The sequence below is a fragment of the Hyaena hyaena genome, unplaced genomic scaffold (assembly GCF_003009895.1).
Source record: "Hyaena hyaena isolate Hyena2069 unplaced genomic scaffold, ASM300989v1 scaffold_208, whole genome shotgun sequence".
NCBI lineage: Eukaryota > Metazoa > Chordata > Mammalia > Carnivora > Hyaenidae > Hyaena > Hyaena hyaena.
The window spans coordinates 1,971,746-1,990,658 of NW_024080839.1; the positions used below are offsets into that span (position 1 = coordinate 1,971,746).

The following is an 18,913-nucleotide window of genomic DNA, read 5'->3' on the forward strand; positions in this document are numbered from 1 at the left end:
TTAGGAGAGTCTCTGCAGAGCTCTAAGTGCCTCTTGGCCAACACTTCGGATGCTGCTTATTCACCTGCTAAGAGCTGATTTATCACTCTCACTGGTAATAGAAAGGTGGTTAAATTACTATAATTTCAGCTTTATGTATGGGGTGAGCCGAGGCAGCGAGAAACAATTCCTTTTCGTGTGTACTGTGACTTGCCTTTCTCTCAGCCTAGGCTCAGGAAAGCGCCTGGATGAGAACTTCCCCTTCCGGGTTCCCGCCACAGGGTCCGTGGGCCCGCCCCTTTCTCCGAAGGTTTCCGAAGTCCCTCTCCCGGCCGGCCGTTGTTGCCTGGGAGACCAGGCTCTGCCCTCACAACAGTGGCTAAGGGGCGGAGACTTCGAGTAGATTCCCGAAAGCAAATACTCCAGGGTCGCGTATTTGGGGCGCATGCGGCAACCTTCCCTTTGCTCTCGCGAGGCTTCGTCTTCCCGGAAGCACTAGAGGACGGTCCTTGTGAACGGCGTCGGGATGTGTGGGGGCTGTGTGGAGAAGGAGTATCCCGACCGGGTGAGCGAGTGGGCGCCGGGAACTTCTCGCCCCCTTGAGCGGTGGCCAGCCCCTGAGGCTCCTCATGCCCCCGGCCGGCCTTCGCTGAGAGGCCGAGCGCGGGACGACCCAGCCGCTGTGCCCGTTCCGGTGACCCGGTAGCTGTATTTAGGCACTTGACGGCGGGGGCGGCCGGTGGCCGTCCATTCTGCCAGCCGATCCACGCCCTGACGGCTGACATCAGCCGTCACCCCACTTCTCTTAAGCTCCAGGGTACAACAAAGGAAACCCCACATCACCAGCAATCCAGTCGATGACAAAGGGACATCCTCCCCCCACCCCTGGTGTCATCCGACAGCTTGATTTGGTGAAATTCACTTTTCTTACTGAAATCTAGCGCTGGAAGGGACCTCTGAGGTCATCTGTCATAACACAGTTTTGCATATGAAACTAATGCCCAGAGAGCGGAAATCAAGTTCACATTCTGTTAACCTGAGAGCCAAGGCCAGAAATCAGATTTCCTGGGAGTTTGTAAAAATATCTGTTCTTTCAATCTCTGGAAGCCGAAGTTTATTTACTCTCATTTATTCAAGGTATACTTGAACATTTATGTGTGTAGCTAGACCAGAAGGGGATACCGAAGATGAAATAAAAGGCAGCTTCATTGCCTTCTGAGAGCTTACAGCTTAGAGTATGTGATTTAACAACAACAACAAAAAGTAGTACAGTTCATAAGTGATATTCAAGTTTAGAGCAATAGCCCTGTTCTCCCAAAAGAAAGGTGGACCTCATTTGGAACTTGGAGGCTAGTTGTGACTAGAGTAGAAAAAGCCTCTGGTAGAAAAGGAAGAGCCAGAGGCTTGTGGAATATAAGAACAGGGATTCTTGTAATGGTTGGGCGGTAGAAAATATATAGCTGCTTCTGCCTCTTAGTATTTTGAGTAATACTTAGGCTTTGGAGTGGGATGTATAACATGAACACTCATGGTACAACCTCCTGGGAGAAAGGTTGTATCAAAGTTAAAGATGTGCATACTGAATGACCCAGCAATTCTCATTCTAGAGAAATAAATGCATGTTCATATGTTCTTGGAAACTTGTATAAGAATATTCATAAGACTGACTTTCTCTTGGGTCATGATCTCGCGGTTCGTGGGTTCGAGCCCCGCGTTGGGCTCTGTGCTGACTGCCAGCTCAGAGCCTGGAGCCTGTTTCAGTCTGTGACTCCCTCTCTCTCTGACCCTCCCCTGCTCACGCTGTCTCTCTCTCTCTCCTAGAAGTTAAAAAAAAAAAAAAAAAAGAATGTTCATAAGAGCATCATTTGTAGTAGTAGACCGGAAAAAGTGTGATACGGTCATAGAACCATGAATGAATAATGAAAGTGAATTAATTAGAGCAGTGATTCTCAACTAGGTGTGATTTTGCCTCCCAGGGGACATTTGGTACTATCTGTAGACATTTTTAGTTGTCACAACTGGGGATACTACTGACATCTACTAGCTCGAGGCATTATGCTATCTCATATACTTTTCTGTGTTGTGTTCTATTTCATACTTTTAAAAGAAATTTTTATGAATCCAGTAATAAACACTGCACTTTTCAGGGACCATGTGAAGGAGGTGTTTGTAGTGAAGAGTATGAAAGAGCTTAGGTTGGATTCCTAAGAGTTGAGCTAATCAAAAGGCTTAAAAATTGTATTAAGAAGGTTGGGTTTTACACTTCAGGCGTTGAGCACCTATCGAAAAAAGTGAATAGGGAAATACTTCTGAAACCTGTTATTTAGGGAAATGAATCTACGGCTGTATGTTGAGGTAATGGGATGAGAAATGTAAAAGGGAGAGCCCTACAGAGTATTTGGGGAGTCATGAAAACACTAGGATAGGCATGAGATAATGAAATAATCATTTCAAAGAAAGAACTGATAGGACTCAGCCAATTTAATGAAAGGAAGACCTACAGATGATCATAAATTTTCAATCTAGGGAAATGGGGAGTATCCTTACAGAAATTGGTGGCATGTGGGAGAGAGAACCAAACTTGGGGGGCACGTGGTCAGATTGTTTTTATCATGTTTCATCCAAGATTGAGAATGTAACATTCAAGGAATCAAGTGAAAATATAAGATTGCAGTTTAGGTGTGGGATTCAAACAGATGAGCTAGCCAACTAAAAGTGTCAAAATAGAGATGATTTGTTTTGGGGCGCCTGGGTGACTCAGTCGGTTGAGCGTCCAACTTTGGCTCAGGTCTTGATCTCACAGTTTGTGAGTTTGAGCCCTGTGTTGGGTGCCGACTGCTCAGAGCCTGGAGCCTGCTTTGGATTCTGTGTCTCCTTCTGCTTCTCCCCTGTTTGCACTCTCTCTCTCTCAAAAATAAGAATAAAAGAAATGATTTGTTTTCTTAGGAAAAGACTGGAGAATCAAGGATTGAGCTTCAGGGAATAAATTAATTTCGAAAGTAAAAATAAAGTATAAGAAGAAGAGTAAAGGATTGAGGTGATTGGAAAACCAGTAAGGTGCCTTTCATAAGCACTTTTTTGTGACTTTTCTGTTCTAAAATAATTAAAGGTCTGTCATGAGGAAGAATTAAACTTTTTGGAATTTCAGGAAGCAGATTTAGAAAGAATTAGTGGGTGGATGTTATTGGGTTGTAGGCTTTGAATCAGAATAAAGAACTTTCTAACAGATTTTCATTTCTATTTTAAAGGTTTTTATTATTTATTTTTGAGAGACAGAGCATGAGTTGGGAGAGGGGCAGAGAGAGAAAGAGACACAGAATCCAAAGTAGGCTCCAGGCTCTGAGCAAGCTGTCAGCACAGAGCCTGACGCGGGGCTTGAACCCACGAACCGTGAGATCATGACCTGAGCTGAAGTAGGATGCTCAACTGACTGAGCCATCCAGACACCCTTCTAACAGATTTTCAAAAATGGAACGTGCAACCCTTAGAAGAATTGAACTCTCTTCTGTTGTTCAGGAGAGCCTAACTTGACCATTTGAAATCTCAAAGGTCCTTCCAACTCTGAGGGTTATCGAATTCATGAGATATTTCTGAAGGCAGTAAGAGAAGTCTCTGAGCTTAGCAAAGGAAAGGACAGTAAGATAGTGGTAGCAAGAATAGTCTATGCATGGCAGAGAAAAATAACGGATTAGCATGTTGAGAAGCTCTAAGTTCAGAATGAGTAAGCAATAAATATTTAATTATTTTTAAGTTTATTTATTTAGTTTGAGAGAATCCAAGAAGGCTTTGCACTGTCAGAGGGGAGTGCAACACAGGTCTTGATCTCAAGAACCCTGAGGTCATGACCTGAGCTGAAATCAAGAGTTAGACGCTTAACCGACTGAGCCATCCAGGCGCCCCTAAATATTTATTTATTTGGGTTTCATGAGTTTTTCTGGAGACTTGTAGATATTTTTCAGAATAAGAAATACTAGACTTAAAAGACAAATACAAATAGTGAAAGAAAAACTTTGATAAATTAGACTTCATAAAAATCAAAACTGTTCTTCAAAAGACATTATTTAAAAAACAGCACATCAGTAACAGGGAGAAAATATTTGTAATATCAATCTGAGAAGATTTGTATAAAGAACGCTTATGGGGTGCCTGGGTGGCTAAGTTGATTATCTGCCTCTTGATTTCAGCTCAAGTCATGAGATGAAGCCTTATGTTGGGCTCCACACTCACAGCACAGAGCCTGCTTGGGATTTTCTCCCTCTTTTTCTCTGCCCCATCCCTGCTTGTACTGTCTCTCACAATAAGTAAACTTAAAAAAAAAACAAAACTTATAACTCAATAACTGTTATAACTAAATAAAGATAAACAACCTAACTTTTAAAAAATGGGCAAGACTTAAATAGACACTCCACAAAAGAAGGTACGTGGGTAGGCACCATGAAAAGACGCTTAACTTTGTTAGTCATGAGGGAAATGCCAATTAGAAACTGCTATGAGGGGTGCCTTGGTGGCTCAGTTGGTTAAGCGTCCAACTTCAGCTCAGATCATGATTTCATGGTTTGTGAACTCAAGCCCCGCATCGGGCTCTGTGCTGACAGCTAGCTCAGAGTCTGAAGCCTGCTTCGGATTCTGTGTCTCCCTCTCTCTCTGACCCTCCCCTGCTCATGCTGTCTCTCTCTCTCCCTCAAAAATAAATAAAACATTAAAAAAAAACTGCTATGATATACTTCTTTACATGATTAGGATGGCTAAAATAAGAAATACATGGTACCTACGGTTGGTGAGGATATGAAGCAACTGGAACTTACACAGTTCTAGTGAGAATGGAAAATGGGAAACTGGAAAACTAACTGGCAGTTCTAAAATTTGTATGGACCATAATTTTACCATATGACTCAGCAGTTCTACTTCTAGATGTTTACTCAAGAGAAAGGCATATGTCTTCACAAGACTTGAATCTTTGTAGCTGCTTTATTCATAATAGCCCCAAACTGAAAAGGACCTAAAAGTCTATCAACAGATGAATCCATGCAATAGGTTTGGCAATAGAAAGCAATAAACTACCGGTACATACAACAACATACGTGATTAACATGGACTTTACGTGTAACAAAAGAAACTAGATGCAGAAGAGTATACTGCATGATTCTATTTATATAAAATTTCATAACAAGCAAAACTAATATCTAGAGATAGAAATCAGATCAAGGGGTACCTGAAATAGGGGTTGGAGATAGATTGCAAAACATTAAGGAACTTCTGGGAAAATAAAAGTTTTTATATCTTGATTTGGATAGTGATTATATTTATAGATTTATATATCTATATATATTGGTATATAAGTCATTCACCTATACCCTTACAATGTGTGGATTTTATTGTATATAAATTACACTTCAGTGAAGTTTATTTTTAAAAAAAACAAAGCAGCTGTTTTTTATAGCTGGAAATTTATATTTTAACCTCAAGGCCTTTTTTTCCACCTTTAGTAATTAAGTTGATGTGCCTATGATTTAGTATTTCCCAACTATGTAGTTAGATTGATTTCCTCACTTCCCCGCACCCCTGCCCCAACAGAGTAAATATCTTCCTTAGTACATAGCTTCAAGGAGCCACTCAGAAGGGAAAGGTTATGTGGTGCTGGGAATCCAGGAAGGCTTCACTGTGGCAACCCTTCAAGTTTGTCTTCCTGAGAGTTCATAAGCTTCTCAAAGGTGGAAAGATAAGACTCATTCTCTAATCCTTCCCTGTGCTTTGCACAGTATCGGGCACATAGCTGCATTGGAGAAATATTGATTTGATGGGTTTTTAGTCACATCAAGTGTTAAAAATACCCGATTGGTCAGAAATGAGGTTGAATTAGATTATTTATATAATGATTTTCTGAACAATTACTGGTAAGCCTTTAGCAAAGAACTCCCTTGAGCCAGGAGTGTAAGTTGTTAAGTTTCTTAGTGATGAAGCAAAACCCGGTCTCTCTTGAATGCCATAGTGTCAGGCTGATGAATTGCAGAGTTTATCTCCTCTGCATGAACCACACATGTCCTTAAGGATTGGCATCTACAGAGCTGAAGGTTTATTCTTGTTTGCTTATTTTGTGTTATTTTTTTTTTTTTCTCGAAGAGAGAGAGCGTGAGCAGGGGAGGGTCAGAGAGAGAGGGAGTCACAGACTGAAACAGGCTCCAGGCTCTGAGCAGGCAGTCAGCACAGAGCCCGACGCGGAGCTGGAACCCACGAACCACAAGACCATGACCTAAGTGAAAGTCGGACGCTTAACCGACTAAGCCACCCAGGCGCCCCTATTTTGTGTTATTTTTAAGGCATCAGAAAATGTTACTTCAACAATCAATTGAGCACCACATTGTATAAGATCACTTTTTATTAAATTTTAATTCTAGTTTTAGTATATGCCTCATTTAAATATTATTGGCAATTGGATTTTTCTAATTTTTCTTTTTCATATATTATTAAAGCTTCACTGTTTCTAAATATCCATTTGCATTTAGTCCTCTCAGATACAGTTGCTGTCCTCAGAGACTTAACAGCTTTCACACTGCTTCAGTTGTATTTGCCATAAATAGCCCTTCTAGAGGAAAGCTAGTAATTTGAAAAATTACTTGGTACAGACTTCAAGCAAGTAAATTCTGGCCATGTTTTTTTGCCTTTAGAAATTTTTAGTCTATTAATTATTTTCACCAAGGGTTTTGAAATAGAAGAAAATTAAATTCCTATTTTTAACATTTTAGGGTAACATCTGCCTGGAGAATGGATCTTTCTTGCTGAACTTTACAGGCTGTGCAGTGTGCAATAAGCGGGATTTTATGCTGATCACAAACAAATCTTTGAAAGAGGAAGATGGAGAAGAAATAGTTACCTATGATCGTAAGTAGATTTTTTATTTACATGCAAGTCTGATAGCAAATACTGGCTTTTAAAAGCTGGTGTGTTGTGCCTGTTGATATATTTTATATTATGAGGCCTATTTCAATATTGTATTGCAAGACAGAGTTGCTAGTTAGGTTTTTAAGAGGAAAATACAGATGATGGTAGCATCATCAGATACTCTGCATGAGTGATTTTTGGAGATAAATGAAGCTTCTGACTCAGGTACCATTTTTTGGTTTGTTTTTAAAGCCTTTATGCCTTCTGAAATAAGATAATAGAGACTTGTTTTAACCTTAGGGTCATTCGTGTGGGTTTTCTTTCTTTCTTTCTTTCTTTTTTTTTTTACCGTAGTCTAATTCAGTGATGTCCTCCAACAGCTACTAAAGTGTTTGGGGCTGTTTGCTGCTGTACTAAATGACCCTGGGAGGTAATGGGTTTTTTTTGTCTTGTTTCTTTCTCATGGCTTTTTTTGTCCCCTGTCTCATTGTCATTGTGTTGTTTCTTTTGCTGTGCTACCTTCATATGCTGCTCCTCATCCCCAGTACTCCAGTACTGAGAAACCAAATAAAGAAGCCATGTATAATGAAAGTGAATCAATTCTGAGGTTGGCACTAAGAATTTCTTTGAGTAAATTAAGTGCATATACATTTTAGGGCCCATTTAATTTAGTAAATGAAGCCCATATACATTTTAGGGTATCGGGACAAGAATTTAAACTGTTTACATCCCTGTTTTGCTTCTCTACTGGTCTTTGGTATGTGCTGAATATATGAGAAATAAATGTGCAAATAATGATATTTTGAAAGGAGGTTATGAAAAGACACTAAGCCCTTAGAATTGAGTCAGACTATCAAAAGTATTCTAAAGTAGAAAGATCTTTTTCTTTCTTTTACACATAACCCTTTAAACTCTATTTTGTTCCAGGTAGTAGGACATAGTGGGTAAGAGCAAGAGCCCTGCAACCAGAATGCATGGATTTGAATTCTCTTGCCAACACTTCCTAGCTCAGTAGTCTTGCTAATAGCTACTTAACCATGGTGTCCCTTTGTTTCCTTATCCTTAAAAAGGTGATAACAGGGGACGCCTGGTTATCAGGGGCTCAGTCGGTTAAGCATCCGACTTCGGCTCAGGTCATGATCTCATGGTTTGTGAGTTCAGGCTCCATGTCGGGCTCTCTGCTGACAGCTCAGAGCCTGGGGCCTGCTTTGGATTCTGTGTCGTCTTCTCTCTCTCTCCCCCTCCCCCACTCATGTGTGCTCTCTTTCTCTCGCTCTCAAAAAATGAATAAACATGAAAAAAAATTTTTTTATTATTTATTTATTTATTTATTATTATTATTTTTTAATGTTTTATTTATTTCTAGGAGAGAGAGAGAGAGAGACAGCACGAGCAGGGGAGGGTCAGAGAGAGAGAGGGAGTCACAGACTGAAACAGGCTCCAGGCTCTGAGCTGGCAGTCAGCACAGAGCCCGACGCGGGGCTCGAACCCACGAACCGCGAGATCACGACCCAAGCGAAAGTCGGACGCTTAACCGACTAAGCCACCCAGGCGCCCCAAAAAAAATTTTTTTAAAGGTGATAACAAGTATCTACCTCTTTGGGTTTTGAGAAGATTAAGTAAACAGATAAAAAGTATTTAGGACAGTATCTGGCACACAGTAAACACTCAATAAATCATAGTTATTATTATTATCATCGTGTTTTTTGTACAGTCTTTTGTTGCCATTAAATTCACTTTGTAATGTCTAGCATTGGCTTTTTTATTTATGATTGGTTTTAGTAGCACGGTTTTTATAAGTTCTGAGAATGGGAATTAACATATGCCTGTTAAGTCTCTGAGTTGAAGCCCTTCTTTTGTAGTATTGCCAGGTGACAGATTTTAGATTTCTTATCAGGGCAAATATTATAATCGGTTTCCTGCTGCTGTGTTAAATTTATCACTTAAGATTCTTTCAAAGCAATACTATGCAGAGAATAGAAATTTTACTGACTTAGGACATCTTACAAGACTTAATTATTTAAGTGTCTCTCTGTTTTGGCAGATCTGTGTAAGAATTGTCATCACGTAGTAGCCAGGCATGAGTACACATTCAGTATCATGGATGAATTTCAGGTAAATGTATAAATGTAGTGTGTTACTGTGGGGGAGGGGGTGATAAAAGTACTTTTGTAAATTAGTTTTAATACATGAAGGACTCGCAAATATTAAAGCAGACCGTCACCCTCTTCTACTTGTGTATGTTACAAGAGAAACTTTAGATATGTGTTTCTGTGTTCGAACCTGTCTTCGCAAGAGTCAAATCCAAATGCATGCCTTACAAATGATATCTCAGGCCTGTCAGTTTTGTTTATAAAAACAGCACATTGTGGCTTCTTCTGAGGTTCCTATTGTGCTGGGTTTTTTCTATCCAGTTATGTAATTGCATAATTGTTGGCTTTATAAGTGTTAGCCTGCCCACTGCCACTGTACTTGCTGAGCATGGAAATTCTGATAAGGAGGTTACCTTTGTCTTCCCCAGTAGGCATGTAGAGTTGAACAACTCTATAGTCTCAATTGTGGTAAGACATTGTAATATTATTCATTGTAAAATAATAGGATGGATAGCTCAAGGTTGTAGGATAGAAGCTGGGCCCCTGTAAGGGTAAAGAATAAGTATTTATAATAAAGATGAGGCCTTGTACAATTGTGAAAGCACATGAAGAGTTGTACAGAAGGTTCCTGAATGCCTGAATTGCTAAAGGTTCACAGATCAGAGAGAGGGTCAGGAAGAAAAGCTAGACACTGGGGCAGAACCGAGGGTAAACTGGAAACCAGAAGGACACTGTGGAACCTGTATCTGTCCTGTACTGCCTCCATTTTCAAGCCTTCAGATTGAGTTACTTATTTAAAGTGAACTACATATTCATCCATCAGATATAATTATCAGGTTAGAGCTTTTAACTGGCAAGGGAATTTTAAGTGCTTCAAATTTGGTAGTATTTTAATTAAAAAAAATAATAATCTTCCATAATAGAATCTTAGAGTATAACTACTCTCATTCATTCTTTTTTTTTTTTTTTTTTTAAATTCACTTATTCACCTGTCAGAATCTGTTCTGTTATGTTTGGTTAATCTATACAACATCTTGACCACATCTCCTCAGCATCCAAAAATTATGTCTCAAAAAATATTTATATGGTATATTTAACTTAGGACAAAATCAAGATCTCAGTGAATGCACAGTGGCCAAATAGGGGAAGGAGCATATTGTGGATTTAAAGGAGCAGCTCTGTCCTTTCATGGGAGGAAAAGGGGGCTCTCGAAGTTCCTGTGGGCATTTTAGAGCCCTAAATGGATATGAAGATTGCCCTGATTGAGACATTGTCTATCATAGCTAGACTTCGCTCTAGCTGATTTTCCTTTATGACTGAACACAGCCACTGTCAAAGCTGCCCCAGAAATTACTCTGGGGTAGGAAGAAGAAGATAAAGGAAGATGGCTTGTATTCACAATGCCTAGACAGTGTGAAATTCTCTTGGGAAAAAACCCAACTCAGACTAGGCTATGTCCTCTTCTCTCTCAACATCTGCTTCCTTCCACCTGTATTCTGTGCCCTACAGTCAGAGTAGTCTTCTGAAAGCTATGCTTTAGACCACCTCTTTGGCCTTCCCATAGCTCATTTTAGCTGCAGTGTAATATCTAAGCTCCTCGTCTCCTCATTTCAAGGTTCTCATGGGGCTGGCCCACACTCCCTTCTCTTATTTCCCCTGGTCTCTGGCTTATCACACACAGCGTTGTCCCAATTCAGACTCTTCCTTCTATCCCATTAGAGAGGAAGATTCTTATTCCCTCCTCTCTAAGGCTACCCTTTCCACATTTCTTCATCAGTCTCCTCTTTGTCCAGCATCTTCTTTGTCTCCCTGGGATTTAAAACATTTCTTACATTAAATGTACTTGATTCTTCACTTATTAAAAATAAATTTAAAATGTTTTCATTTCCCACAGCTACGTCTTTGACTCATCCTGTCATCATCTCTTTCCTTGCTTTTGCTTCTTTACTTGAGTAGGTCTTTACCCTGTTTTCCTAATTTCCCTGTGCTCCTCATAACCACCTACACATGGATTTTTATGTTCACTTCACTAAAACCATTCTCTCGGAGGCCTCCTATCACGTAGCCAAATCCCGTGACTGCCTCTTAGCGCTCTTAACATCTCCTGTGGGTCTGGTTTTGTCAGCTATTGTTTTTGAAGGATTTCTTCCCTTGAGGCCCATGGTGCCAGACTTTTTTCTTTCTTTTGAAATCATTTTGAGTCCCCTTTTGCTTTTTCCCTAGTTTCCTTTCCTGTTGTTCCCTGATTTTCCTCTGAATTTCAGTGTCTGATCTGGAACCTTCTCTTTACTTTTTCAAATAGTGAGCACACGTACACTCAGTCTCACTTGAAACCTATTCAGCTGTCTCCCAAATGTCTGTCTGTAACCCTAACACCCTGCCTGCCCTCCTTTCTTCCTTTGTTTCTCTTGCCTTTTTTGACCCTGCTGCCACGCCTCATGTCAAGGACCATCTGAAACCTAAGTTACTGCAGCAGCTCCCAAACTGTAGTTCTACACACTGACCTCAAGTTAATATATTTTTTTAACGTTTTATTTATTTCTGAGAGAGAGGGAGACAGCGTGAGCAGGGGAGGGTCAGAGAGAGAGGGAGATACAGAATCTGAAACGGGCTCCAGGCTCTGAGCTGGCTGTCAGCACAGAGCCTGACTCGGGGCTTGAACCCACGAACCGTGAAGTCATGGCCTGAGCCGAAGTCGGATGCTTAACCGACTGAGCCACCCAAGTGCCCCAAGTTAATCTTGCTTAAACATATCATCGTGTCACTCCCGCTGCTCCATACGGGAAATGTGTGCTCTTTCCCTGTCACTGTCCTTATTCATGCTTTTTCCTTGATTTGACTCAGTCCTTTCTCTACCATCAAATCAACTAAATCTTACCTCTTTCAAGCAGAACTTAAATTCTGTCTCCTCGTTGTTCATGATAGTCTAGCCCATACTGCTTTCTCCCTTTCCTTGTACAGCGGGTGCTGACTCATGTGAGTAGTCACTTGGGAGCTTCCTTCTCAGCCTGATGGGCACAAGAACTCTTTGTTCTCAGCTTCAGTAACCTACTTCCTTGTCCCCACCCTACTCCATCCCCCATTTTACCCCAGCGGTAGTTCAGGTTCAAGGTGGGATTCCTACCATTGGTAATGTTTTTTATTTGTTTTGTTTTGTTTTAAGTGTTTTATGAGCAAAAGTAGGCAGAATAGTGTTTTAACTTCCACTATCCAGCTTCAGTTTGTTTTGTTTGTACCTTACCATTCCTACATGTCCCTACAAGATTATTTTGAAATAATATATTTTATATATGTATATTATATATACATATATAATGTATCACTACTTGTGTAAATATTTCAGCACATATCTCTAAAAGGTAAGTAAGGATTCTGTTTTTAAAATAACCACAATATCATTGTGAAAGTGATTTCTGATGGCACAAGTAGCAGAGGAAAGTAGAGACAGAAGTACAGCGTTTAAAACAGAAACTACATTGTAAATGATTACAGGTATCTTTTATTATTTCACCCTCAAAGCGACTAAAAGGATGAGTTGTTTGTCTTAGGAAATGAAAGGGGATCCCCGAGACTGCCTTCTGTTTCTCTTTGGACCAGGGGAGGGGAGGACTTGGGGTCAGAAATAATAGGTACTAATGGAAGAAAAGGGCCATGGGACTCTCAGAATAAAACAAAGAATCTGATCTCACCTGAGGGTGATTCCCCACAATCCACCCTTCCTTCCAATTCTGTACCTCTGTACTTTGCCCAGATGGAGCCTTTGAGGCTCTCCATGAATGACTGGGAGGAATCCTTACTCCCCCAACTTGGCCAGTTTTGGTAAAAGGTGTCCCGACCCTGGCAGCACAGGGGGATGTGTTCCTGGCATTCCAAGTCAGAATTCTAGATGTATTTTCCCACAGAAGCACTGCTCTGTATGGTTAGATTCTGTAGTCTTGTGCAATGTGAATTTAAAAGACTCCTTGGAATTTCCTGGGAACCTAACTGCTATGTACAACATTACTTCTATGGGAAACTGCTTTTGAATTCCAAATAATTGACCTACCAGTGAAATTTGGATTCCAGACTACCTATAAATTAAAGATTACAGATGTTATCAGTATTACTTATTTAATAATCTTTCCAGATTATACCACCTGTTTGGTTTTTCCTTGCTCCCAAGGTAGATTATAAATTTTGGAAGCTGAGACCTTGTCCTTGTTTTCTCTCATGCCTAATTGCAAAGCATTTAGGCACTAAATAAAAACCTGTCGATGGATAGATTGGTTGAAAACTCAGATCTGTGTCTAGCTTCACCCATTTTCCCATTTTGACTTTATTATTGTTTTCTTCATTTCCAGTGAGAGGTTGACATCCTCCTAGTAATGTCTGGCAGGTGAAAGCAGAAGTATTTGAAAGCAGTAAAAGACCTTGTAGCGTGTGGATTTTTATTTCATTTTTTAATTTATGAGACTTGTATTTGTTCTCTAAGCCCTGGCCTCTATGTGTTGAGTAGACCTTAAAATTAAGTGTGGTCTTTAAGAAACAATCTTTCCATTGCCACAACTAAGCTCCCCTGCTGAACTCACTGGTAGGAATGGAGATACAGTTGTCTGGGTCTGAGTGTCTGAACCACCGTCATTGTTTATCTCTTTGACCCTCTAGTGACTGTCTAGACCCATGAAACACACACTGCTTTGACTGGTCAATTCCCAGACAGCTAACAATCTCAGTTTGAAGTGTGGAAATACGAATAGATTGAGCATTAATGTCTGTTTTCTTAAAGAAGATATAGACGTTTTTAAGCAAAAGTTTGAAAGGAAAAATGTTTGTATGGTTTATTCTAGAAAGAGATAGCTATAAAAACAGGAATTTGCCCTACGTGTTTTGCCTAAAACAAAATCCCTTCTGTCACCAGCCTGGATATTTCAAAAAATTTTAATCCAAGTGTAGTTAACATACAGTGTTACATTAGTTTCAGGTGTACGATATAGTGATTCAGCACTTCTGTACATCACCCACTGCTCATCACTCCTGCACTCCTTAATCCCTATTACCTATTTTACTCATCCCCCACCCCTCCCCTCTGGTGACCATCAGTTTATAGTTAAGAGTCTGTTTCTTGGTTTCTTTCTCTGTGTTTTTTCATTTGTTCCTTGTTTAGTTTCTTAAATTCCACATGTGAGTGAAATCATATAGTATTTGTCTTTCTGTGACTGACTCATTTCACTTGGCATTATACTCTCTAGCTCCATCCATGTTATTGCAATTGGCAAGATTTCATCCTTTTTTATCAGCCTGGACATTTGTTAAGCCCAAGAAACATAAACTTCTTAGATCAAATTCCAGACAGCTATCTAAATACGAGGCATGACATACTAGTGGATGTAACATAATTGTTTATTTTCTTAAAGTTGATAAAAATAGATTTTTCAGTTTGGGACCTCTCTTTCTTTCTTTCATTTTAAAAATCATTTTTGTTGCTTAGGAGTCTTAGCTAATTTAGAATGGAACAAATCTGAAAACAGGGATTTGTCTTTAGGGACCCACACTCAAATTGCTTCACTCCTACTTTAAAAAGCAGCACTAATAACCAAGCCCAATACGTGTTTTAAATCCAGGAAATAGCCATGCATTTCCAAGGTGACATTCTTGTATATATAGTAAATAGAGCCCTAGCTTGTATTCGGTTTATGTAAACAAAAGACTTCAGGACACCCAGAATAAGTCTAAGACATCCACAGTGGGTGTGGAAGAAACCGATATGATGTGCAGAAGGAATATCCACTCCAATGTGGAGAGAATAGCTTGACCAGAGTAAGTTATGGAGTGTCTTTCTCCCTGTTCCTCGAGGTAATTATGCACTTTATCTTGTTCTAGGAGTATACCATGCTGTGTCTGTTATGTGGCAAAGCTGAAGATACTATCAGTATTCTCCCTGATGACCCTCGACAAATGACTCTGTTATTCTAAGGATCCCTGCAGTTCTGTAGTAACTATGTTGTGTTGGTTTATAATACAGCAGTGGTTTGCCTTACTTAGTTTATAATGGAAATTATTTGCATTTTTTTTTCTGCTTAGACTTAACTACCCTTTGAAATAAAAAGTAATTTAGGGGATTATGCTGAGCTCCTCTGCTAAAGTTTGCAGTTCGCATCAGAATGAAGCCAGAATGAAGAATCTCTGTTAGAAGTTATGTGGCCGGAAGATACAACTAGAATGGAAGCATTCCTAATGTCCACATCTTCGTTCCAATAAAAGGAACCAGGGCTCCTTGGAAAAATGATTGATTCTAGGACTGGGGCAGTGAATATACAAGACGAGGTTGGAGCCATTTTGTGCCACAAAGAAAGTGCTCAAAAAACCCCCTCACAAAACACAATGATTGGGAGCATGTCAAAGGGACAAAAGAGCCAACTCAAGGAGCTCCCTGTGACCAAAGTTGGAACAGTTGGAGCAACAAAATAAAGTAGTATTGAGTTATAACCCAAACTATAAACATCTACGAGTCCTTACTGATATAAATAAATGATTGAATAAGTAAATACATAAATTGGAAGAACAGGCAAATCGCCCATGCAGAAGAATTTCGAATAATGTATATAGATATCCTCCACCCCTTAAGTGTGGGTTATGCATAGCAACTCCCTACTGTAGAGGAGAATAAGTTAGAGTAGAGTAGACTAGAGCATGCAAACGAAGAAAAGTAACTTTACAGTGGAAAAACCTGACAAACACTAGCTCAGCCAAGTGACCAAGACTAACATCCTCAGTGATCATCCTATGATAATAGCACGTACCTTGATATGATGTGATGGGAGGGCACTTTGCCTATGTGGTCTTCTTCCCCAAAACCCATAACTCCAGTCTATTCATGGAAAAAACATCAGAGATATACCACTTGAGAGCCAGTCTACAAAATACCTGGCCTGTACTCCTCAAAATTGTGAAGGCCATTAAAGACAAATCTGGGAAACTCTCACTAAAGAGACATGACAACTAAATGTAATGAGGTATCCTGGATGGGATCCTGGGACAGAAGAAGGGTATTTGGTTGAAACTAGCAAAATCTGAATGAAGTGTAGACTTTAATTAACATAAGTAAATAGAATGATTTCAGCTGCTCCAAAGAGATCTTAGAATATCTCACCTTGTGTAATTGAAAGAACACTGGCTTGGGTGATGTAAACCCTGAAATTTAGGCCTCTCTGCCATTTGGTAACAGTATAACCATTAAGCAAAGTGTTACTCTGGTCTTTATTGTCCCATTTGTATTAGACTGGACTAATAAAAATTGATGTTTTTCTTCCTTCACAGTATTGTTAGAAGATCAAATGACTAAAGAATATAAAATGCTTTGGAAAGCATATAAAGTACTAGACGCAATGAGATGGCTTTGGTTGGTTCTTCTCATTCTGAGACCAGAACTTAAAGAGTCAGTCATTAGAAACAAAATAGTTTCCTCTTCATATCCAAGAAATTTGGAAATTCTCATCTAAAGCTTTGCTAAAGTGAAATGAGCAAGATGAGCAAGGTGTTCATTATTGATGAACTAAAGTGAGCATGGTGTTCATTGCTGAGACCAGAGAAGTTTTGTTGTATAACATGAATGCTAATGCTGAGGTTTATTGAGCACTTACTATGTGCCAGAGCCTTTTTTAAACACTTAATTCATCCTCATTAACAATTCCATAATGTAGGTCCCAATTTTAAAATTTTAAAATTGCTGTCCCAATTTTAGAGCCAAAGAAACTAGAGCACAAAGAAGTTAAAGGAGCTTAAGGTCACACAGCTAGTACAGTGACTCCGTCTCAACACTACTGTTCAGTACACATGAAGTATAATGGTCTGGCAAGGTTAGGAAGAAGTTGAGACTGTCAGTGACAGTACTCTGAGGAATCTAGGCACATCAGAGCACGATTTGTTATTCAGAAAAGTTAAGTCATCTGCTCCTTAGGGATCAGTTGTGTTATTCCTGGAAAATGCTTTCCACTTTTCTGCAAATCTATATCTGACCTGCTGAGGAAATCGTTTGGTGAAATGGATCCAGAAAGCAGAGAAAATGCTTCATTACTTTAAATAGCAGCACTAAGCCCATTATAGCCTCCGAATTGTTCCTTCTTGGAGTTTGCTAATGCCTCCAACTTAGTCATTTGGGGTTCAAGGGTACAGTTTTATAAGCCCCTACTGATACCCTTGTCTATTACAGACTGTATAATTATCTATGTGTTTTGGACTATATATTACAAAATTTTAAACATAAGAACCTATCCACATACGTCATTATTGAACCAACTTTGTGCTGTGTTTTGTGAAACTTTCTTTATCTTCTAGAATTATTCTATAGGTCTAATCAAATAAAGACCTCTTCAACCTAGTTCTACTGAATCATTATTTTTCTGTTCAAATAAGGGGGAGCCAGGCAAAAACAACAGACTTCTTTACTTTCCTTCCTGAGATACAAGAAAGAAAAGAAGTCATCTATAGATGTAATTGGGAGAGTGGGCTTGTCCTGGTCCCTCATTCTTGGTCTACTTGTTCCATGATGTGTAGATCTGGAGTCTGCCTACTTAGGCTCTTGGAGTTCAAAGCTCAGCATGTTTGTTTTGTTGTTTTAGCTGGCTGAATCTTTCTTCAATGGTCTTGGGTTCTCACAATACTGATGAATTGATATATGATGTATTCTGGGCACAACCAGATATAGTTCATTACTTATAAGTAATTACTAAGAGAGATATGTTTACTGTTTTTTATAAAGGTATCAAGAATTCTTTCCATTTCATTCTTTTTTGTGAACAAGATTAAGTTACTTCACTGAATTTGAGACTCTCAATTTTAGGTTGTGTGTCTCTTGACTGTAAGATAGTCTCTATTGTGAGATACAGTATGGTTGGAAACCGAGAGACCTGGGTCTAAAATAACTGCCACCTGCTCATGTTGGGACACTAGGCAAGTCACTGAGTGTACATCAGTTCTTCGATGGAAAAATAGAAATAATCATGCTTTCTCCAGAGAGTTTTAAATCAAATGATATAGTATAAGTGAAAATGATGAAAATGATTTTAAGTTGTGCAATGCTGTGTACAGGCAACCGTCAGTGGTCTTTATGAAAGAACTTTGATATGGAGGGAAACACTATCATGTTGTGATTAAGAGTACAGGCTTTAGGGGCACCTGGGTGTCTCAGTCAGATGAGTGTCTGACTTCCATTCCGGTTATGATCTCACGGCTTATCAGTTTGAACCCTACGTCAGGTTCAGCTGTCTGTGCTGACAGCTCAGAGCTTGCTTGGGATTCTGTGTTTCCCTCTCTCTCTGCCCCTCCCCCACTCACACTCTGTTTCTGTCTCTCTCTCTCTGTCTCTCTCTGTCTCTCTCAAAAATAGAGTACAGGCTTTATAGTCAGACTGACCTGAGTTTAACATTCAAATCTACTTGGAGCCCTTTGTCCTTGGCAGGTGTCTTGCTCAATTACCTTCTCTTTAAATAGAGACACAAATTCTTCAAAGGGCCAGTATGGGAATTAAGTAACCTAAGATATATAAAGTACTCAGTGCAGTGTGTGAATGTAGTCAATATTCAATAAATGATGGTTTGGAGGACAGTTGTAATGGTGATTGTGAGAAATCAGATTTGAAATCACCATTAGAATTTGGCTTAGTGTTTCTTAAACCAAGGAGATACAGCTGTGGGAACTTAGTCATAGAAATAATAAATTTTAGTCTTTGTCCCTTGGTTCCCCAAAATCATTTAGTCCAAGCTTTATTTTTGTTTGAGCCCTCAGAGAAGTGATTGTCTCTATCCTTGCTCTAAAACGAGTGGCATTATCTCAGCTTTTCTGGGAACGCTTGTTTATGAGACACCTCCGTCCTTCCTGAGTGCCTCTAGGGAGATTTGATTAAAAGATTGAAAGTGGGTGATTATATTAAGCTTTGCCATGTCTGTTTATGACCATTAGCTGATACTGCTGAGGATGTAATAGGA

General features: G+C 39.6%; 1 protein-coding gene across 1 annotated transcript; it reads left to right on the forward strand.

Moving 5' to 3' along the window:
• Positions 1 to 350: 350 nt before the first annotated feature.
• Positions 351 to 17,307, forward strand: CHURC1 (churchill domain containing 1). Its single transcript, XM_039242107.1, has 4 exons — positions 351 to 544; positions 6,723 to 6,858; positions 8,903 to 8,973; positions 14,811 to 17,307. Exons 1-4 carry the CDS (start codon positions 506 to 508, stop codon positions 14,901 to 14,903), a joined length of 339 nt encoding a protein of 112 aa, XP_039098038.1. The 5' UTR covers positions 351 to 505; the 3' UTR covers positions 14,904 to 17,307.
• Positions 17,308 to 18,913: the final 1,606 nt, after the last annotated feature.